The sequence below is a fragment of the Aquarana catesbeiana genome, linkage group LG03 (genome assembly GCF_042186555.1).
Source record: "Aquarana catesbeiana isolate 2022-GZ linkage group LG03, ASM4218655v1, whole genome shotgun sequence".
In the NCBI taxonomy this organism is placed as follows: domain Eukaryota; kingdom Metazoa; phylum Chordata; class Amphibia; order Anura; family Ranidae; genus Aquarana; species Aquarana catesbeiana.
Window position 1 is genome coordinate 598800304 of NC_133326.1, and position 23922 is coordinate 598824225.

The 23922-nt window shown below is 42.3% G+C and overlaps 2 protein-coding genes across 2 annotated transcripts in view; one reads left to right on the top strand and one right to left on the bottom strand.

The window, feature by feature from the left end:
• The first annotated feature begins 22 nt into the window (after window positions 1–22).
• Window positions 23–16358, top strand: CIAO1 (cytosolic iron-sulfur assembly component 1). Its single transcript, XM_073622060.1, has 8 exons — window positions 23–175; window positions 4060–4210; window positions 6824–6972; window positions 7068–7179; window positions 12848–12936; window positions 13814–14015; window positions 15213–15294; window positions 15384–16358. The coding sequence occupies exons 2-8, from the start codon at window positions 4072–4074 to the stop codon at window positions 15616–15618; spliced, it is 1008 nt and encodes a 335-aa protein (XP_073478161.1). The 5' UTR covers window positions 23–175; window positions 4060–4071; the 3' UTR covers window positions 15619–16358.
• Window positions 16359–17552: 1194 nt separating this feature from the next.
• The window catches only part of SNRNP200 (small nuclear ribonucleoprotein U5 subunit 200), an 82960-nt gene continuing 76590 nt past the window's right edge, over window positions 17553–23922 (bottom strand). Inside the window, exons 43-45 of the mRNA XM_073622059.1 lie at window positions 22457–22538; window positions 21110–21202; window positions 17553–17949 (exon numbers count right to left, since the gene is read on the bottom strand). Coding sequence (XP_073478160.1) covers window positions 17806–17949; window positions 21110–21202; window positions 22457–22538 — 319 coding nt within the window. The 3' untranslated portion in view covers window positions 17553–17805. The remainder of the gene's footprint in view (window positions 17950–21109; window positions 21203–22456; window positions 22539–23922) is intronic.

Sequence of the window (23922 nt, forward strand, 5' to 3'; positions counted from 1 at the left end):
ATCAAAAATGGCTGACTCAAGGTATATTTATCGCTTGCATTCTCCGGCCTCTAGTGGTTGGAGGAAGAGACTGGCGTAATGCTGTAGTGCTCCCATTGACCGACAGAGGGAGGTGTCTAGAGTTAAGGACTGTCCCTGAGTCAGGAAGTGTGAGAGGGGCCAACGTGAGACGAGGGTGAGTATGGACAGAGGAGTGTTGCAGAGTGGAGGGCGAGAGTGGACAGGGGAGTGTTGAAGAGTGGAGGGCGAGAGTGGACAGGGGAGTGTTGAAGAGTGGAGGGCGAGAGTGGACAGGGGAGTGTTGTGGAGGGCGAGTGTGGACAGGGGAGTGTTGTGGAGGGCGAGTGTGGACAGGGGAGTGTTGTGGAGGGCGAGTGTGGACAGGGGAGTGTTGTGGAGGGCGAGTGTGGACAGGGGAGTGTTGTGGAGGGCGAGTGTGGACAGGGGAGTGTTGCACAGTGGAGGGTGAGTGTGGACAGTGGAGGGTGAGTGTGGAGGGTGAGTGTGGAGGGTGAGTGTGGACAGTGGAGGGTGAGTGTGGAGGGTGAGTATGGATAGGGGAGTGTTGCACAGTGGAGGGTGAGTGTGGACAGTGGAGGGTGAGTATGGATAGGGGAGTGTGGACAGAGTGCAGAGTAAAGATGAAGAATTTGCCAAAGTGGAGGGCAAGTATGAACAGAGGGGTGTAGCTAGAGAGGAGGATTCGTATTAGGGATGAATTAATAAACTGATTCGGCCACTGAAAATGTGGTGATCGGCATTTAGCGGATAGAAGAAAAAAAAGGTGCCAACACAGTATGTTCTGAAATAGCAGACACTGCCGTATCTTGCCCTGGATGCTACCCGGCACCTCCCTTCACCACGTACATCACTCCCATCCACTCACTGCTTATTGACCATCTACATGCCCTGCCAATCAGAGGTTGCATGAACCTGTAGACCCTTGGTTCCTCTGTCCAGTGAGGGCGCTGCTGACATTCCCATGCCCGCCCTGCGAGCCTGGCTGCTCCATACTGTATGCACACATGGAGATGAGGGACGGTGTGCCTAGGACTGGACAGAGATGAGTTTATCAAACAGCATTCTGTTATTGGGATGTTTGTGACTGTCTCTTTGCTCTGTGGGGTGTCTCTTTGCTGGATTGGCATGTCTCTTTGCTGGATGGCTCTGCCTTCACGGCTATTACTCTGCTTCAGTGCCTGGCTGTTTTTGCATGATGCTGCCGTGACCCCCACCCACCGGACTCGGCCATGATAATAGTTAAAAAGTTGAATATAATACAATTACATTTTTAGAAACTGTTCATTTTGGTTTTCGGCCAAGTGCATCCTGAATTTTCAGTTTCCATTCAGAATTTTAATTTTGCTGCACCATTATTTGGTATAGTTGGAGGAGTGTGGACAGAGTGGAGGATTGCTGTGGATAATGTTTTGTGGGTAGAGTGGAGGGTGAGTATGGAAGGAGGGAGTGTAGAGGATGAACATGGAAGCAGAGTGGAGGGTAAATGTAGAACGAGTGAATTGTGCACATGGACAAAGGATTGTTTGCAGAGTGGAGAGTGAGTATGGACATGAATTGTAGGCAGAGTGGCGGATCAGAATCGATGTGGGATTGTAGGTAAAGTGAGTTTGGATGGGGGCATTTTGATAAAGTGGAGGGTGAGTGTGGGCAGGGAGTATGGACAAGAAGAGATGTAATATGAGAGGGGGATAAATGAGGAGCTTACAACTGCCTCATGCACGGGGGTGCATTTGCTCGTACAGTGTAAAAACCTGGGACAGTGTTGTGCACAGCTCACTGCTAGCAACCTGTCAGAATTAATGAAAGGCTGAAATGTTCTTTGGCCATACGCATCTGAGAGGTGCTTGCATATAGGTGCTTGTGTCCCAAATGCAGAAATTCCACATGTCGGGTGTGCATAAAATGTTCAGCTGTGTGATGGTGAAGCATATTTTAGCCTGTCATTGATTTTGATATGCTGCTGGCTCTGGGATGCAGGTAGGTTGATCCAAACATCTTGGAGAATTATCTGCAGATCCTCTGTGGATGTAGGCTGCCTAAAATCCTTCTGTCTCTCCATGTAATCCCAGACTGAGCCGATTATGCTGAGATCGGGGCTCTGTGCTGGCCAACCCAACACTTCCAAGTTTGTCAACGTCAACATTTTCGTCCGCTGCCTTTTTACAGTGACGTATACTAAATGAAAAGTGAAGCACATTTTTGTCCACTGACGAAAACTATGACAAAAATCAATTCCATTTTTGTTAACGAAACGAAAATGTGTGGGAAGGATGTTTACCCTTATGAACTTCTGAGTTCCACCTATGTAGAGCCTGTGAGTGCTTCCGCTCCCAGCAAGCAAGTTTGTAGCATGGTTACTACTTGGCAGTCAGCACTGTGCAGCATTACAGGGCTCCTCAGATCACTGTCCAGAGCAGCACTGTGCATTACAGGCTTCCCGAATAGAGTCCCGACTCGTGACCGTCCAGAGCAGAGCACTGTGAGTGTGTACATTACAGGCCTCCCCTCAGACCACCATCCAGAGCATTGTGTGCATTATAGGCCTTCTCTGACCACCAGCATCCAGAGCACTGTGCAGCATTACAGGCCATCCCTCAGACCACAATCCAGAGCACTGTGCAGCATTACAGGCCTCAGACCACTGTCCAGAGCACTTTGCCTTACAAACTTCTCTGACCACCGTCACAAAGCACTGTTAATTACAGGCATCTTTAGATCACCATCCAGAGTACTGTGTGCAATGCATTACAGGCCTCTTCCTCAGACTGTCCATGTCCAGAGCACTGTGTACATTAAAGGCCTCCTCAGACCACTGTCCAGAGCACTGTGCAGCATTAAAGGCTCCTCAGACCATCCAGAATGGCTAAATCTGTATGTGAGTTTTGTTTAAACTTTAATACGATAAATAATAACACATTCAATTTTTTTTTTTTTTTTTTTTTTTTAACTCCAGGGGTTTGGAAATTCAAGAGAAACACTTAAATAATGCACTAGAATTTAACTAAACCCATTCAATTTTGGGCAACTAAAATGTACTGGAGATTTTAGTCGACTAAATACAACTAAAACAATTGCAGATGACTAAACCTAAAATGTAATTTTAGTCAAGATTGAAACTAAATCGAAATTTGAACCCAAAATGAACACTGGTTTCAGGACTTCTTGTTGTTTTACACTGAAGCTAGTTCTTAATGACATTGGCTGCAGGTTTGGGGATATTGTCCTGTTGCAGAATACATTTGTGGCCAATCACACACCTCTGTTTTCATGCATAACACGTGGAAACAAGGCTATGTGATTCAACTCTGCACAAAAACATAAGAACTGGGGTGCAGAAAAATGGCAGCAGGCACTCTGGACTGATGAGTGAAAATCTGAAATATTTGGCTGTAGCAGGAGGCAGTTTGCTTGCTGGAGAGCGGTACAATAATGAGTGTCTGCAGGTATCAATGAAGCATGATGGAGGCGCCTTGCAAGTTTGGGGCTGCATTTCTGCAAATGGAGTTGGAAATTTGGTCAGGATCAATGGTGTCCTCAATGCTGAGAAATACAGGCAGATACTTATCCATTATGCCATACCGTGCCATTAGGAATTATCTTGGTGTAAAGAAGAACAAGGAGTCCTGGAAGTGGTGGTTTGGCCCACACAGAGCCCTGATCTCAACATCTTTGAGCCTGTCTGGGATCTTATGAAGAGACCGATAGCTTTGAGACAGCCTACATCCACAGAAGATCTGTGGAACAACCCACCTGCTGAGTTCCTTCAAAAACTAATTGAGTGTACCTAGAAGAATTGATGCTGTTTTGAAGACAAAGGGTGGGCACACCAAATTTTGATTTGGTTTTCTTTTCTGTTTATTTACTTTTCATTTTAATTAATAAACTTAACACTTCTAGTTTTAAAAGCATTTTTAAATTACAGCATTTTTTCACGCCTGCCCAAAACTTTTGCACAGTACTGTATATCATAGTAATAAATATTTATAAAGAGGCAAAATATTAGTCATGTGTTGTACAGCGCCACCTTACCTTTCACAGGTGTGATTTAGGATGAAGGACACACTGACCCTGCTGGCTCGAGTTACTGCCCACCCTGAGTCCCGCTGCTGGTTCCTAGCATGGAATCCATCTGGAACTCTCCTGGCTTCCTGTGGTGGGGATAAAATTATCCGTATCTGGGGCAAAGAAGGTGAGTTTGTTTTATCTATGAGTAATGGAAGTATATTATACTAGGTGAAAATAAACTCTTCTATGTTATAAATGTCAGCAAATTGAAAACATTTTATGGTCTAGTCAGCTCTAAAATGACATGAGGTGGTATTTCCTTTATCCGCCTAGAAAACAGCTGTGGCCCTTTCAATTTATGGTCCAGAAAGGAACTTTAGATTATTGACAACATGGTATATTGTGCAACTGGAAAGTATTCACAGCGCTTCACTTTTTCCACATTTTGTTATGTTACAGCACTATTCCAAAATTGATTAAATTCATTATTTTCCTCAAAATTCTACAAACAATACCCCATAATGACATCGTGAAAGAAGTTTGTTTGAAATCTTTGCAAACTTATTAAAAATAAAAAACAAAAAAAATCACATGTACATAAGTATTCACAGCGTTTGCCATGACACTCATAATTGAGCTCAGGTGCATCCACTGATCATCCCTGAGATGTTTCTACAACTTGATTGGAGTCCACCTATGGTAAATTCAGTTGATTGGACATGATTTGGCAGGGCACACACCTGTCTATATAAGGTCCCACCGTTGACCGTGCATGTCAGAGCACAAACCAGGCCATTCATTGTCTGTAGACCTCAGAGACAGGATTGTATCGAGGCACAGATGTGGGGAAGGGTGCAGAAATTCTCTACCTACACAGGTCTCAATGAGCGCAGTGGCCCTAAATGGAAGAAGTTTGGAACCACCAGGACTCTTCCTAGAGCGGGCCATGGCCAAACTGAGCGATTGGGGAGAAGGGCCTTAGTCAGGGAGGTGACCAAGAACATGCTGGTCACTCTGACAGAGCTCCTGCGTTTCTCTGTGGAGAGAGCAGAACCTTCCAGAAGAACAACCATCTCTGCAGCACTCCACCAGTCAGGCCTGTATGGTAGAGTGACCAGACAGAAGCCACTCCTCAGTAAAAGGCACATGACAGCCTGCCCACAGTTTGCCAAAAGGCACCTGAAGGACTCTCACACAATGAGAATCAAAATTCTCTGGTCTGATGGAACAAAGATTGAACTCTTTGGCAAGCATCATGTCTGGAGGAAACCAGACACCGCTCAAAACCTGACCAATACCATCCCTACAGTGAAACATGGTGGTGGCAGTATCATGCTGTGGGGATGTTTTTCAGCGGTAGGTACTGGGAGATTATTCAGGATCGAGGGAAAGATGAATGCAGAAATGTACAGACATCCTTGATGAAAACCTGCTCTAGAACGCTCGACCTCAGACCGGGGCGAAGGTTCATCTTCCAACAGGACAACGACTCCAAGCACACAGCACACATAAAAAAGGAGTGGCTATGGGACAACTCTGTGAATATCCTTGAGTGGCCCAGCCAGAGCCCAGACTCAAAACCGTTCGAACATCTCTAGAGAGATCTGAAAATGGCTGTGCACCGATGCTCCCCATCCAACCTGATGGAGCTTGAGAGGTCCAGCAAAGAAGAATGGGAGAGACTGCTCAAAAATAGGTGTGCCAAGCTTGTAGCATCAAACTCCAAAAAGACTTGAGGCTGTAATTGGCAAAGATTTCAAACAAACTTCTTTCACGTTATCATTATGGGGTATTGTTTGTAGATTTCTGATGAAAATAATGTATTTAATCCATTTTGGAATAAGGCTGTAACATAACAAAATTTGGAAACGTGAAGCGTTGTGAATACTTTCCGTATGCACTGTGGGTCACCTCATCTTTTACATAAACCGTTTCCAAAGATGAGATAAATGTTGGAGATGTCAAATAAAAGTAGGCCCACTGGTCCATATATGGTAGGATTGTGAAAAGATCTGCCTATTTTGGGGAAAAGTCTTTCAATTACACAATATTATAACAAGAAAAAATCAAAATGACTCCAGAACTGGTATTGTAGTTTTACTTCAAATTCACTTTAGAAAGCTAAAATCTATACTAAAATTTTATGTGGACAACGATACCTCAGCAACATTGGAACAAAATGAATATTCCCTCATTTGGGAGAATGGTGTGATGTGAAATTCTGAAAATGGAAGAATTACTCTTCTATAGAGATGATGGAAATTTAAGTTTCTATAGAAATGGACACTATGGCTGGAATTTGAGGTCAGAAGAATTTAAATCTTATTGCTTGCTGACCAGGCCTTTTTCTGACATTCTTTGCAAGCAAAAACAGTATCTCCCCAGGAAAGAAAATCCATTACTTCCTCGCTGACAGGACAGAGCTCTGCCTTGTTTACATAGGCAGGGCTCTGTCCTGTGTCTTCCCGGCAGCTGTGGCTGCTGGTCATCTTTTGGCAGGCGCCCGCTGATCGGCATCCGCTGTGTATAATCACAGGAGAGCCGGGTTTCCGGCGGCATACGCCCCCCTGCCTAAAAGTGCTATAGGTTTGTTAAGCAGTTGTGCAAATATCGCGCAACATATAAAAAGATTAACAATTTTATTTTAAAGTTCTGGGTTTTTTTTTTTCTAATACAGACAAATGCATATAACAAACTGCATTTTCCTATCCAGACTGGCTTTGATTGTTGTCGTGTGTGTTTTTTTTTTTTTTTTTTTTTTTCCCCTACACAAATTCTTTTGCTTTTTGTTGTGCAGATGGTAACTGGGTATGCAAATCAGTCCTTGGTGATGGGCACCAGCGTACTGTAAGAAAAGTGTCATGGTCACCTTGTGGTAACTACCTTGCTTCTGCCAGCTTTGATGCCACCACCTGCATCTGGATAAAGAAGAAAGAGGAGTTTGAGGTGGGCAAAAATTAGGGTTAAACAAAAGGGACCATAAGTATCTGATTAAAAGGATAGTTGTCCGGTTTAAATATTCCTTACTTTACCCATTCTAGGTTGTTACAACCCTTGAGGGGCATGAAAATGAGGTCAAATCTGTGGCCTGGGCACCTTCAGGAAATCTTCTGGCCACATGTAGCCGTGACAAGAGTGTCTGGGTGTGGGAAGGTGAGCCTGTTTGACCTGTAGGGTTAGTCAGTAATTTATTTGCTGATTAATGCAACCTGTTAATGTGGTGACAAAAATGTGCTCCAAAAATATAAGCAAAGTGTGTTGTTTCTTGGAAGGCATATTTCAAATATTAAACCAGAACTCCGGGCAGAACATTTATTAGCTGGCAGTATTGGTGCTGTCATACCTTAGTGCAATGTGCTGCTTTTGTTTCTATCCCCGCTGTGAGAAATCCAAGGTGCATTATTTGAATCCCTCTGACATCTGTTTTTGGTAAGACCGGTGGCCACTATGCTTTGTATCTCCCTGGCCACCGGTCTTGTCTCTGCCCCGCTGTAGTTCTTTACAGTGAGCAAAGATGTAATTACGTCCCTGCTCACTGTAGTGGGCGCACTCGTAGTGCTAGACCCCTTATCTAAGCTGCCCACTGCATAGCAAATGCAGCCCTGAGCTTCAGCTCCGCCCTCCACTTCTCTGTGCACGCTACCTCTCAGGATAACAGATACAGCTATTAGCGCTAGCTCCGACCCTCCACTCTTCCTCTAGTTCACTGCCCATGCTGACTCATTTCCCTTTGCATTGTGGGAAATGTAGTCCCCATTCCCTGCTCGGATGTGATGTAGAGTGAAAGAGCAAGTCCGGCACCAGGAGCGAGTACTTTTTTCCTAAGGAAATATGAAAGCACTGGGGCTGAAGCTCATGGATTACAAAAAAGTAAGGCACTGTCATTTAAACTGTCAGCAGTTCTAGAGAACTTAGCGCTGGTTCACACCAGTGCGGCTTTGAAATTGCGCAAATTCAAAGCCGCACATCAATGCGATTTGCACTGCCGATTTCATTGCAGCTTGTGACTTCATTTAACAGAAGTCTATGCAAGTCAGAATGAAATCAGTAAAAAGTAGTGCAGGAACTGTTTTCATAATTGCACCATGAGTCGCGGCGATATGAATGGTTCCATTGCCGGAAATGGGGTGCGACTTGTCATGTGATTTGGAACTGTCAAATTGCATGACAAGTCGCACCGGTGTGAACAGGGGCTTAGGGAGAGGATCAGAAATCGCAAAAATAGTTAGATCCTGGAGTTCTGTTTTTAAAATTTAGTATTAGTTTGCTGGGTTTAATAGTGTAAAGCTTCAGAAATACGGTGAGTCGGTGTAACTCTGTGGCTGCACTAGACATGCAGCCATCTTTAAGGTACCGCATGTTGGTGTGCAATGGCCCCATATGGCTTTCCCAGGGAGAATGATGATTTTGCATGCACAAATATTTAGTCAACATGGCCGTGTAGACAGCAATATGTGCTCCAGTTTTATTTTATCATTAAGAGAGTTCATTAAAGATGGCTGTATAAGTATGGTGCAGTACAATATACATAAAAGGTCCCACAGGCATAGCAATTTATATGTACAGTATGTTGTCTTTTTTAGTCATCTGTATGCTTTGAAGAAACTGTGTAGCTGCCATTTTGTGCAACCATATTTATCAGAACTAAATGTAATCATGTTCTGAAGGACTGTATTTATGGCCAACATATTAATTAACACTCAATAGAAACAATTTTACTGTAGGTTACCAAGTAAGGGCTCCTTCAGGCTGGGCTCACACATGCGAATTGGATGCAGTTTCCCTACATCCAGTTCACATGACAGGAGAATGTGCCTGGCTCTCACATCTTCAGGGTGGCTTCAGAGCGGATTGCACGGAGGTCCTGTGTGTCTTTGGCTCAGTTTCAGGTCCAAATTCAGGCAAAAATTCGGGCCTATTTCGTCCCTGAGACAGAGAACAGGGACGCACCGGACCCCTGCTGCGAGCCACATCCGTTTCAATTGTGAATCCATCCTTCGACTTAGGATTTGGGGGGGTGTTAAAAATGCACAGTTAAATTGTGTATACCGCATACCCCCTGTTCTGTGTATTCTGTAGGTGGTATGTGTTCCATGTTGTGTATTGTTTGCACACATGCTGTGTTTTGTATGCATTGCACTTAGAGTGATGCATGTGCTATGTGTTGTGCATACCCCTTTCTGTGTACACTCTGCTCTTTGAGCAGTATATTTAGTGTGCTGTAAATGGATATACCCCCCACCACCTTCACTTCTTTGGAGTGCGATCATTGCAGAGTCAGTGGACTCCACTAGGGACACAGGCATACTGGAATCCTCTTATCCTTAAAGGGTATTTATTACCAAAGTGCAAAACGTATATTAGCAAATGAAAGTCACAGTTACTGTTTAGCCCCCTTCCCGATGATTGTATGCATATATGCGGCCTCCTGGAAGTGGGTCTTTATCATATATATGCCAATGTGTTTGTGCTGAATGGAGAAAAAAATGCATTGGAGTTTATTTACTAAAGCTGGAGCATGCAAAATCAGGCTCATTTCTGCATAGAAATAATCATCTTCCAGGTTTTTGGTTTCTATGCAGAAGTGAGTCTGATTTTACACTCTACAGCTTTAGTAAATAAACCCCATTGTATCTACACTTTTCCCCTTTAGCAAGAAGAAAAATAAAAAAACAAAGAAAAGTGTGTGGGAAAAGAATAAAGAAAGCAAAGGAAAAATAGCTAGATAAGGGGTTTGGGTTTGATATAGATTAGTGTCAGAGTTTTAGGCTATGTTCACACTGCTGCGACAACACAAAGGATTGAAAAACGGCTTTATTCCTGTACAAAATCCATAAAGACAACCAGTGCTGATAAGATAGGTAGATGCGTTTCACACGATAGTTTGTGCTTTATCAATACCACAAAACAATGCAGTCTGTACACTCTCTCTCTATCTTAATATTGAACGGTGAAACAGGTGTGCACAATCAACTGCAACCATTATCTCAAGCTTCAAACCTACATGCAAAATTGTGGAGAATATATGCACAAAAGAATAAATTAAAAATTTTTTATATATATATATATACACACACACACACACACACACACACACACACCTAAAACAGGTTTAGATTATTGCTAGAATTAAATCTGTTCGCTGGTCTTGCTAAAGAAGTAAACAAAGCTAGATATTACCACCCCCACCAAAAAAAAAAAAAAAATGGCCCTGATTTACCATTTAGCTATCAAAATGTGTCCGATCCCACTCAAAGTTGAAACCGTTGGGAGTTCTGGTCTGTAAAGTGAAGATCCAAAATACTTCATGTTTACACAGAATTCGAAAACGGTCTCCCTACTCTCTTAGGTGTCAATACTTTCTCTGGCCTGTATCTGTAGTAGGGATGTATCTCCATCATGAGCCTCATTGAAGTGCTTTGCAACATTCGTGGTATGTTTCTTTATCATAAACATGATCCTTCAACCTGTCCCTTAGTCTTCTTATGGTACGTCCAACATATTGAATTCCACATAATTAAATAAATGATGTACCTGGTGTTGCAATTTAAGAAAGTTCTGATGCCAAAATTACTACCACTAATGTTGGATTGAAACTGATTCTCCCCCGCCCCCCCCCCGATCATATGAGAGCAACATGGGCAATTATTGGCCCCACATTTGTAATTGCCTACAAAATCTAACCATCCTTTTTTGGTATTACATGAGCTAAAATAGCTAGGTGATAAGGCATTACTCAGAGTGGGTGCCTAATGGGACACGGTTTTAAATCCTTTAGACAAAATTTTAGCATGAGTCTCATCATTAAAAATAGAAATGTGTAGTTCCATTATCCTCATCTTTCTGAATTTGAGACTATATGGAGTAGAGAATACAGGGACCCCTACAGCCGCTTGTCTTCTCTTTTTGTCTTGTAAGAGGGCACTCCTCTGAATTGTATCCACAGTATCTAACTGCACTATAAACTGTGTCTCTATTGTACCCAAGTGAAAAGAACCTGTTGCTCATATCCCTTTTTTTCTTTGTCAAAATCCACATCCTCGCTACCAGCATGAAGAAGTGTATTTCCTTACAGAGGTTTCCTATACAAGCTAGATGTAATCCTACTATCTCTACCTGAGAGGGAGACGTCCAAGAAAGGGATGGATTTGCTGCTCATCTGTCCAGTGAACCGCAAATTTAACACGTTGTCATTAAAATAAACCAAAAGCTCATCCAAGCTATTAATGTCACCTAAACAGATGAACAACAAATCATCTATGTACCGACGGTACAACTTTATGCTTCAGTGTAAAGGATTACCATCTCCAAAGATGCAGACCCTCTCCCACTATCCCATGTAGAGATTGGTGAGAGAGGGTGAAAAACGAACTCCCATAGCAGCTCTGCATCTTTGGAGGTAGAAAACATCATCGAAGGAGAAAAAAAATTGTGGGTCAATCGGTAATCCAAGCATTCCAAAATATACTCCTTATGGACTGCAGAGTATTTACTGTAAAGATCCAAAAAGAAGATGACTGCTCCGAGACCTAAAGCATGGGGTATATAGTAATAAAGGATGGAAACGTCACACACAATCTACCTGTCCTCAAGTTCCCATGTAACGCTATCCACAATTTTCAAAAGCTGTGTCTCTTAGATAATGAGGAAGATTCCTAACTATGGGTTGCAGCTGAGTCTACCAAAAGCCAAGTTGCTCATTCAAGGACCCAATCCCGGGCTACTATGGGGCGCCCAGTCAGTCATACTGCTGCAATCTGATTTTCCATGCAAACTAAAAAAACTCCATCTGTGGGAGGGCAGCTGCATGGCTATAAACCTGTGACCTGCCATTGGCCGCTCTTCAGACCTTTTTGATTGGTCAGACCATTTCTGTCAACACCCTCCTCATGGACCAGACAAGAGGAGCTATATCAGCAGTCAGTATCTTTCTTTTCACATCAAACAAGGAACATAAGCTAAGATCTATGAGGGCCACTGACCCATCTTATACTTATTGATTGGACTCTGCTGAAAGCACAGAACCATGTGTCTGTTAAGCATTTGCCGACCAACCACAGTACATGTATTTATACGTCGTTTCCTGTAACATAGTGTGGGCGGCATGCCCACGGGAGTCCGCTGGCAACCCGCGATCGCTCCACAGAGGCAGGACGGGAATCTGCCTATGTAAACAAGGTGGATCCCTGTTCTGACAGGAGACAACACTGAGATCTGCTGTTCCTAGTGATCAGGAACAGTGATCTCTGTGTTGTCACAGTAAGTCTATCCCCCACATGGAACACAGTTAACACTAGGGGGGGCAATCAAGGAGTTAACTCCTTCCCTGCCAGTGTCATTTATACATTGATCAGTGCATTTTTTTGTCTTTATTTTTTTAGCACTGATCGCTGTAATGTCACTGGTCACCAAAAAGTGTCCTTTGGGGTCAGAAATGTCTGCTGTTATGTCGCAGTCCCACTAAAAAATTGCAGATTGCTGCCATTACCAGTAAAAGAAAGTAAAAAGAAATGTCCATAAATCTATCCCCTATTTTGTAGACACTATAATTTTTGCACATACCAATCAATATATGCTTATTGTGATTATTTTTTTTTTTTTTACCAAAAATATGTAGCAGAATACATATTGCCCTATACTGATGAATAAATTTGTTTTTTTATTTTTTTTGGATATGTATTATAGCAGAAAGTAAAACAAAATATTATATATATAATTTTTTTTTTTTTTTTTTTTTTTTTTAAATTGGTCTTTTTAGTCAGATGAATTGTTTTCAACTCTTATGTATGTTGATCTCAAACTTTATTTGTGTTTACTCCAGTGGATGAAGAAGAGGAATATGAATGTGTCAGTGTTCTTAATTCACACACACAAGATGTGAAGCATGTGGTGTGGCACCCCCATCAGGAGGTGAGTGATAAAGTCTAAATATATCCAGAGCCTTTTTGTATTCCTGTTCTGGAGAACTGTCAAAATCTCAAGCCAGTGTGGACATTGCTTTGTTGACATTCAGGATGTCTGCAGTCTGCTTTCTGCAGTGTACAGAGCAGAATGCCTTAGACCAGGACTGAGAGCAAGGAAGGGATTCCTCCAAGATGTGTTTTCCTATCCATCATTTACTGTATGAAATCACGATTGGGAAATGGGCATTGGTTAAAGTGGTTGTAAATCCTTGTGTTTTTTCATCTTAATGCATCCTGCATTAAGGTGAAAAAATTTCTTCTAGGGACCGGGCCCCCCCCCCCTGTTTTACTCACCTGAGGGGAGCGCGCCCGCAAGGTAACCCTCCAGGAGAGTGCTTCTTCCAGGGGGTTATACGATACGGGGAGGAGCTACCAGCGCCGCCAGGGGACCCCAGAAGAGGATGATCAGGCTGCTGGACAAGTAAGTGTGTTTTTTTTTTTTAAAATAACAATCACTTTAAAATGAAGCAGAGGCTTTGTGCTTTTGGTGGAATGTTGACATTGTTGGCACACTCATAAGATGATAGTTCGTTATTCATTACATCTTTGTGCTACTAAGGCTGAGGTCTATTTGCCTTCAGCTACTGAGTTTTAGGGTGCTTTGAGCATTCTCAATCAATTCTCATTTCCATAGAGTTCCAGATGTACTTAGTAATTAATGCTGATAAAGATTAAGGTTGCTTCTTTACTATTGGGGTTCAAATAGAAAAAAGTTCCGAAATAATTATTGTACTTCCCAAAGCAACAAAACTTGTTCTAGCAATGCGTGTGTTGTGCAGATTATACAAAATGAAAGCAGGCATCTCATTTACTGTCTTCCTCAGCTTCTAGCTTCTGCCAGCTATGATGACACCGTTAAGTTGTATAGAGAGGAGGAGGATGACTGGGTGTGTTGTGCCACCCTGGAGGGTCACACCTCTACAGTTTGGAGCTTGGCATTTGATCAGAGCGGAGAGCAGCTGGCAACCTGTAGTGATGATAAAACTTTGCGCATATGGAGGCAGATTAAGGCTGAAGAGGAGCAAGGTAAGTTTCTTAGTACAGAAGAAGTATTTTGGAGACTTTTATGCCTACAGGTAACGTTAAAAAGAGCTTAGCTTGTTGTGTGTTACACTGGAAACTACCGTATTTATTGGCGTATAACACGCACTTTTTTCCCCCTTAAAATCAGGGGAAAATCGCGGGTGCGTGTTATACGCCGATCCCCTGTGATCCTGACCTGTCAGAACTAAAAAATCGCTGACCGCGATTTGAAAATGGCGCCGCCGGCGCCAAAATACACAGTGCCGGTCCTCGGCTCTTCTCGGCGGCTTTCGGTTTCACTCGAGCGCCGCCCGAACCTAGCCGAGTATACTCGGCTAGTTTCGGATAGCTCCGCTCAACGTCCGAGTGGAACCGAAAGTAAACGAGAGCCGCCGAGAACCGGCTCTGTGTATTTCGGCGCCATTTTCAAATCGCGGACGGCGATTTTGAAGCTCACAGGCTTCAGCAAGACTGGACTGGGGCAAGGCTGGACTGGACACTGGGGAAGGCTGCACTGGGCAAGGCTGGACTGGGAAGGCTGCAATAATGGGCATTTAAATGTAAGTTTTTTTTTTCCCTTCAACTTCCCTCCTAAAAGTTTTTTTTCCTTAAAATTCCCTCCTAAATTGAGGTGCGTGTTATACGCCGGTGTGTTATACGCCGATAAATACGGTAATTCTAGTTTTTTGTATGCTGCAATCTAAAGGAGGATTGCACTCTGGCAAAGGTTTCAGAATTCTTGTGTCCCTCAATAAACAAGACAGAAAAGTATGTTACTGTTTGACAAAACTAACATTTCCTTTTCTCTTTATGATCATCATCGAAACCCAGGCATGTCAAACACATAAGCAGTGGAACCAATGGGGGGAATAATTCTTTCAAAGTTCACATTAACATACTTTCATAAAAAGATTAAAGACATTTAATCTTAGTGCTTTTTTTTGTGGAAGTTTCTTTTTTATGATGTATTCAGCTGTAAAATGATTCAAGGGAGTGTAGCCTTTGTCACATGGTGCCTCATTAAGTGTAGTTCATTCAACCAGTTTAGGGCTGCGAAATAGGAAAGATGCAAACTAACCTGATCCTGCTTGTGGCTCAATCCTCCCAGCCTAGAGGGGCATCAGCTCTTTTTTTACATATTTTTGCAGGTGCTCTACTTATTGGTTTTTCTGAAATTCCTTTTTTTTTTTTTCCCTGTAGGTGGAAGTAAAAAAGATCCAAGCTGGAAGTGTGTATGCACACTGACAGGGTACCACACCAGGACAGTCTATGATGTTAGCTGGTAAGCCTCCTAAAACAGGTCCTTTTACTGAGATGTTTAAAAATACTTAGGTTTTGGTTCTGAATATTTTCATTCTTTGTACTATACAGGAATCATCTGACTGGTTCTCTTGCCTCAGCTTGTGGAGATGATGCCATACGGATATTTGAAGAAGACGCAGGCTCTGATCCCATGCAACCAAATTTTTCTCTGACAGCCCACATGCCGCGAGCCCACGCTCAGGATGTCAACTGCGTAGCATGGCATCCTAAGGAACCTGGGCTTTTGGCATCCTGTAGTGATGATGGAGATATGGCATTCTGGCAGTACCAGCGACCAGAATAACTGACAATCAGGTTTAGGTGACTAATTATTTCACACCCAGTTTGTGTCTGAAACAAAGAATCCACATTAGTTAAAATGCAGCATACAGTTGCTTGGCTTTGAAAAACACTTGCTGGGTTGATAAGAATTTCCTTTTAGTAATCATTTGAATTATGACTGCTCTATGTGGTGCATTTTCAAGATCTAGCATTCCTTATGAAAACTGAAGCTAGCCCAGAATAAAACAGCTGTATGCTTTCAGAGAGCAACTATGCACAAAATCAGTTTACCCACTTTTAGAGTGGTGATGCAAAACTCAACTCCTATTTTCCAGAAGCAGAATGAAAAGGTCTTGCATCACTCAGCTACAGCTGTGATATATGGTCAGCATGGCCAAGTAGCTGGTTTACCTGTTGTCTCCAGCTGTGGAGACAAGGCACATGGCTGTAACCTGTGTCCAAATGTTTTTGCTTCATAGCAGTACATGGAGAAGGCAGAGGAGAGCTGTTTATCACATCACTCAGCTTCCTTAAAGTAGGAAGAACAAATGAGAAATTTTAAGTCATGCTTTACTCCAACCAGAGCAGAATCTATTGTGGGTTGTGCTGATCTTTAATAGAAATCCAAGGAGGTTGGTATAACAAGATTATTATCACTTTAATATTGTATTTGTTCAGAAAACATGAAGCCCAGTGTTTCTTAAAGAGTCTATAACAGTGTGCTGTTTTAATATTATTAAAATGTTTACCTCATTGTTGTAAGCTGCTGACATTTTTTTTTTTTCTAAAACCTAGACATCTTTGGGTACAGATTGACGCACTCGGAAAACAGCTCCCCTAATTCTAATTGGTGTAGAGGATTAGTATTGCATAAAGTGCAGTATCAAGGAAAAAGTTATTTTATTATGATCACCATTCCAAATACAGCTTGTGTGTTGGCCCTTGGGGCCAAGCGTATGCAAATATGTGGCCCCACTGGACTTTACTTTTTTTTTTTTTCCCATTAGGCCTCTTAAATGCATGTCTGTCTTTGTGCTTGAACCCCCCACCTGTGTTTTCTCTCTGAACAGAGGAGAGAGATACATTGCAGAGAATAAAAAAAATACCTACATCTAGGTCAGTGCCAGGGTTAGTGTTTGAGTCAAAAAAAAAAAAAAATTTATATATAGATTTTTTTTTTTTTTTTTTTTTTAAATTAGTATCAGTGTGTTTCAGGTAGATGTGTGTGTATATATTTAAAAATGCACTATTGTTTCTGGGTTATGCTGTGGATACAAACAACATACACATATGTGGTATCCCTGCGATCATTAGGAGCAGAATTTATTTTGGGTTGTTCTTTGGGGGAAGGTTCTGGTAGTAGTAAGAAATATACATATTCATTTTTAAAAATAGATTTCCTCTCACTTCCTGTTATCTCCCCCCGTTTGTGGACTACAGGCAATCCCTGGGTTACAAAGTAGTTATATGTAGTTTTACTAACACGTCAAAGTTTTTACCCTTAGGCGTGAAGGGGTTAAAGTGGATGTAAAGCCCACTTTTTAACTTAATATAGGTAATCCTATACTAAGGCTTACCTCTAGGTACCGTGAATATCTCCTAAACTTGCACTGTTTAGCAGATATTCACACGGGATGCAGCTAGTGATGTCACTGGTGTATGCGCTCTGAAGAGGATGGCATACCTGTGCCGTGCCTTCAGAGCTCATGAGTGCATGTTTGGTAGTGACGTCATCGTGGCTCTGACAATTCATACAGTCGGAAAGAAGACCTGGTGAAGATGAAAGCGCTGGGCTGGAGGGCTCTGTGTGCATGCAAGTCTTGTCAGAATATACAATCATGCGGTGCATACTAGCAAATTATGGCATAACACTGCAGGGGGCCTAATTTTTTATTTTGGGGTGGTTTACTACTGCTTTAAGACATGCATGTGGTGAGAAAATAAAACTCAAGAACATGTAACAAAAAAGTTTATTTTATACTTTTGCACAGAAAGAAAACAAGAGTCAAACTTCTGTTACTATTAATAATAGCACTGAGCTACTCCATCCATATTACCTGCTGTCACAGTAATATCACATTTAAAAGTTTCTATTTACAACAATCTGTACTGTGCCTACAATTGCCCACACAAGGTATTGGTATGCAATGACAAACACTAATAGAACAGTTGGCATTTACTCCCCCACAAAGGCAAACGATGAAAGATCTTAATCAGAGTCACTGTCGCTCTCTGCCTCTTTCACATCTACACTGAACTTGTACTCCTGGTCACAGCCCATGTAAGCATCGCTCATAAAGTACAACGTATAATTGTGTGTTCCGGTGGCTGGAGCCACAAAATCCAGTTTTACCTAGTGGCAGGGAAAAAAAAAAAAAAAGCCGCATTAGAACACCTCAAAAGAAACATTCAAATCAAGTTCTATACTAAAGCAGGTGCACAAAGGTGTCTGCAAAAGTAAAGTACAGCATCTTTCTAAATGTATGCAAATCTTGACTTTCTGCTACATGACTGCACCAAGAACCGCAGACTGCGAGGCCAGGGGTATATGTATCTAATAGCTGATTTAGGGGGTATTAAAATTGCCAATTTAGGCCCCTTTCACACTTGTGCAACTTAAGACTGCAAAGTCACATGACAAGTCGTACCCCATGATTTCCATTAAGTACCATTCATATCTGTGCAACTTCAAATAACAGCACTACTTTGATGCGACGTGAGGTCCATAGACCTCAAGATTACACAGGCATTGCTTCAAGTCACGGCAAAATCGCACAACTTTCAGGTCGCACAAGTATGAATAGGGCCTAACACAACAGCCAAAGAAAATAAATGCACTTGGCAACTAAAGGAACGGTTACTACTCACCTCCAACTATAGCTGCATGGCTGTCGATGGGTTCAATACTTTATCAGTTATTGGCCCAGAAAAAGCATTTAGATTAGGATGTCAGAACTCCTGCTCTGCATCAGTGATTGAAAGTAGAGAGACCGTAAATATCAACTTTCCTTATAACCCCACCTCCAACCATTATGCCTCAGTTTTATGAGCAAGCAGTACATAAGGCCGATAATCCAGAGAGACGGACCTGTGTCCCTCAGGAGCCTTCAAGAAACAGATTTTACAACAAGTACAAAAACCTTGGTTTATTTATCATCCATTGAGGGACACAAGAATTGTAGAAATTATTACCCAGGATATCCAAAAGCAGTCCAGCTAAAGGGTGGGTAAAAGCCATTAAGCGATTCAACAGAATCATACTGCAGATGTATCAAATTAATTAATTCGTCAAAAAGGAGGCAAAGAATGAACTTTGCTAAGAGGAGGACACCTAGGATCAACCTGGTCCGCCAGGACTGAGAAAATCCTAAGGGAAGGCAGAGCAACCAAAAGAAGCCATGAGCCTCAATCATTGAATGAAGGGCCAAGGAAGCATCCAACAAAAATAGTGGAACAGCATACCAAACAAAAGAACTGAACAAGAGCACTAAGGTGGTTATAAAAACAAAAGATTTACTGGGGCAAGCCTCAAGAGTAAAATTACTCAAAATAAGTCCAATAATTAAAATCTGTTTGGACAGCTACAGTAAGTGCTAAAGTCTAATAAACGATACTTGGAAATATAAAGTATGTCCAGGAGAATAAAAAAGGGAGATAATCAAAAAGATAGCGCAATAACTGACAGATAGCAAACCTCCAAAGAAGATATCCAAATATGTCTGAGATCTCATGGTACAAATGTAAATGGATAAAAGGGTAGAAGGAAACTGAAGGGTACTTTAAAATCTTTGCATACAAACCCCATATGTAGGGAAGGGATAGAAAGGTGTGGACACCACACTGCCCAAATCGTTATATTATTTAAAAATCTAACCAACCCTTGTAAAACAAAAAACAGAATCCTTTGTCTACTCTAGAAGCAAGGGTAGTAATCCTTGTATTAGTACTAGAATTGTTTCTGGATAAAACAAAAAATAAAGTTTAGGGAGACTCTCATAAGCCTGTAGAGAAGATCATCTTCCAGTAAATAGATCCAACTAAATCCTCTGGACCTGCACTGTCATCCTTAGGGGAAATCTGTAGCAGGGTGGCATGCATTAAAACCTGCTGGCCCCCACAAGGAAGTACATCTTTCAGCAATAGATACTTTCTGGCAAGGAAGGAAGTGTACTCCCATATAGAAATCATTTTTCAAGCGGGATAATCAGAAGAGGGGGTCCAAAGACAATATACTGACATTAGGAAGGATGGCATGAACAGAAATATTCACTCTACTGTATAGCAGCGGCAGGAGGTCAGGGAGGGAGATCTCAAAATCATCTAGGAGGTGAAAGTCAAGCAGTAGAGGTCAGATAGACAGGGCAACTATCTGTTCCAGAAAAACAGACTCAAATAGTAGGCAATAGGGTACATCCATTAGGGTAGCCTTCCTAGGAAGGAGGGGGAGGGAAGAGAGGTGTGTCTGACTGACAGATGTAGAGTGGAAACTCCAGGGGGAAACTTCAACATGCAAGCTGCAAGGACGAAAATTAACAAGGAAATCATGATCAGACGTAGACAAAGACGACTTGCTTACTAAGCAAAAATAGAGAAACTGGAGTTCTGCTTCAGGAAAGATCTTTGGGACCTATGAATTTTTTTTATAGAAGCAGGCAAACCTAAAAAATGTAGCATGACCTGCTTTATTTAATATTGCGAATGTGCAGCAAGTGGAAAGGGCAGATGTAATTTAGGATTTTACAGCTAATGCTGAAATACAGGAAATGTATGCAGCAAATACGACAGGTCCTTCAGAGAAATCAAAGGCAAAATCCTGAGAAAATCCATACTTAAAGTGGATGTAAACCAGATTCATGAAATTTGACTTCAGCACATATATCTGCAGTGTTTTCTTATCACTCTCCAAAGCTCTAAGTCCCATGTCTTTCTGCTGCTGCGTTCTTCTGTTATCAGCATGATAACTTCTGATAAGTTCAATGTCAACCAAGAAGAACCAGACAGAAATTTGTGTTCTGGGAGGTTGCTATAAATAGATTAGCAAAGAGCTGGTCTTGTCACAGCACACTCCTTTCCCTATGTGGAGGGGGGTGCCTTTCCTCCAATCCGCTGTCTTGGCTTTATGCCAAGAATCCACTCCCAGTGCTGAACAGGAAGAGAAAATCTTTAACACTTTGTGCACTTTCTAAAGAATATAGAAAGACAGCAGATATACATGTAAAACTTATGTAGGAGGATTGGTTTCATCTCTATCATCTGAGGCTGTTCACTTCACAGGATATAGGAGAGGGTTTACATCCACTGTCAAATGGAAATATCCAAAACCAAATTTAGTCCAAAAACTGAGATTTGCTAGAGTACAAATATGATGAACATTGAGACTTTGATTTCCCACTGAAGAAAGTGAAATGCAGATGTGAAACAAAGTGGAGGATGGCACTTTTATAACTACAGAAGCAGCATCATTCTCCACTTTATAAACATACCTACTTAGGATAAACACAAACACGACTCACCTTAGCTTTCTGCTGTAATGTCAACCTCTTGATGGAGATTAGGCTGTTGGATTTGGCATCACCAATCACAACCCACCAGCCTTCTTCACGTTTCTGAAAAGATTCCAGTAGACAAATATTAGAGCTGTAGTGTACACACTTAATATATGGAATTATTGGTTTAAAATGAACCCGTACCATTTAAAGAGAAGTACCAGCCATTTTCGTGTTTATAAAAGTCAGCAACTACAAAAAGTGTAGCTGCTGACTTTTAATAAACACACACTCGCCTGTCCCATTATCCAGCGATGCGGCCACCCGACCCCTCGGTTCTCTCCCTCGCCTCTCCCTGGCACCACAAGTGTGGGCACCCGGCTGTGACAGCTTGTGGCTTAACAGCCGTGTGCGCAATGCGCATGCGTGAGTTGTGCTGCGCTTCCTGAATGGGCAAGGAATCTTCTGTGACGTATCCCACAAGGTTGGAGGGGGCGAGACGGCCCGAGCGTAAGTGGGAGCTGGGTAACTGTCAAAACTAGGTACCGGCTCCCGCCCAAAAAAAACAAAAAAAAAAAGACATGCCAAAATGTGGCAATGTCAGGGGGTCAGGCGTCCTTAAAGCGGAACTTCCACTTTAAGATAAAGATCGCTGGGTAGCTCATATCCTCTGCTACTGATGCTTTTAATGGCGCCCCTCCAAAGAACCTGTGTACTTTCCAGTCTCAACCTCAAATTGGAATTTACACAAGGTTAATGGCTCTAACAAGCCCCCACACAATTGGCTGCACAGATGCCTGGAGCAGCTATATTGTGGTAGAAAGAGGAGAGTGACCACCATACCTGGATGTACAGCGTGTTACATAGGGGGCTCCAGCAGGGGAGGACAGGGAAAGTATGCATCAGCAGAAAGGAGAAGTGGGCTATCAAATGAACTGGTTATAGATTTTCTTTAATTTGTAGCTGCAGCAATTTCATAGATTCCTATTAGGTGGCAAATATATAGTTTGATGTAGAGCACATGGCTTTTTTCAAACATCAAATCGCTGCAAAATAACATTCTTGTGATATGTAGGAAAATAGTTTCAATCAAGATGAAAACACTTTAGATCATGACCACTACTATTTTATGCACACTTCCATTGTATAAAAACTAGTTCTAAGATGAAGAAAGCCTACTAGACTAGTTAGAACAAGAATGAGTAGTAAAAGTATGAACTACATGGGGTGCTTACTGGCAGTTGGTGTCATGGAGATGCTCCCATTTCAAAACCGGTTTTAAAAATAAAAATTGCATCCATTTCATATACAGATACCTAATGGTAAATAACACACAGAATTTAAGGTGTAAAATAGGGTTAGGATAAAACATACCTGGGGGAATAAGGGAGCAATTACAGGACCTGTAACTTCCTCCTCCCGTTCCAGTTGCACAAGCACCACAACGGCACCACCACTATAAAATGACAAAACATGATATTTCCAATATAAGCATATTCATCAGCTAAATAACATTACTTTATAGCTATATGTAGATAACCACCGATGACCTGGCCAAAATTTGTTTAGTGGGTGTCCTTGTCGGTCACCACCTGCCCAACATCTGAGTGGAAAATGGTTGGCTGAACAGCGTCCGCATCCAATCAGATGCAGGCACTGTGGGTGATTTACGAAAGCCGTGCGCCATCAGTAAAGGTGCCATGCACATTTCCATATTTACGAAATTGTGCGCCAGTAACAGAGCGCGAATCCCCCATTTACTATAGTGATCTTGGCGCACGGGAGAATGCAATCTGTGCACCACTATGGACATGGCGCACGGAATCTCCAAATCAATATTGACAGAAGATGGAGGTGCCAATATTATGGGGTGATGTGAGGAAGTTTAGTAACAACTGGTCAAGTAACAAATATGCCCAAAATAGAATGTGAAAGTAACTTTTTCAGAGAAAGCTTGCTGTGCCCGCAAGTACAGTCAGAACTGCATGAGACCAATGTAAGCAGTGCGCATGCGCAAGAGGCTGTTGCACTCGTTCACATCCGTTTTTGTTCACTGCGCGGCCAAAACCTTAGTAAAATGTTAAGCAACATACATGCAATTGCATGGGTTGAACGGGCGTACCTCTAAACTTCACTAATTTTTTTTACGCTGGTTCACCTTTATGTATTTTTTTTAAGGAGATTTGCACACAGGTCATGTTAGCATGTTACGTTGCCAACATGTGACAGGCACCTTGTTTAAATTATGTAAAAAGACTCTCGCTCCTCTAGCTCCTACTAAAAAAAGCATTTAACCTTCCCCCTCTAATGCATAGGATTTCCTTGGACTATAGCTTTTGCTTTTAAAGGGGAACTCCACACTCCATTCTCCAATGCTCTTGTCTCCCCCTCTAACCCCTTGGATTTCCATGGGCTAACTTTTGCTTTTAAAGGGGAACTCCACACTCCACTCTATTCTCCAAAGGCTGTGAGCTGCCTTCACCAATCCAAACCACATCCTTTTTCAGAGCATACAACAGGGCCAGCTAGGAAAGGGGCGAGATGAGCGATCGCCCAACCCCCTCCTGAACCATACAAGGCCACATGCACTCAACATAAGTGGTTTCCTTTGGGCATGTTGGGCTCAGCCCAATACCAACCACAAAGCACCTTGTACCCATTAGTTTAAAGGGGTTAAAGCCTAGAGTTGTGTGGAAGAGGCCATTGCCCCCCTCAATATGGGAACAAGGTGGTTGACTTTTGGGGTGCCCGTGCCCCTCCTGCCCCCAAGCATCCACCCCCCTTTCATGGGCTGGCTTGCTGTGTGTTTGGCTAGGGGTTTGTTAGCGTGTGGGAGGGGC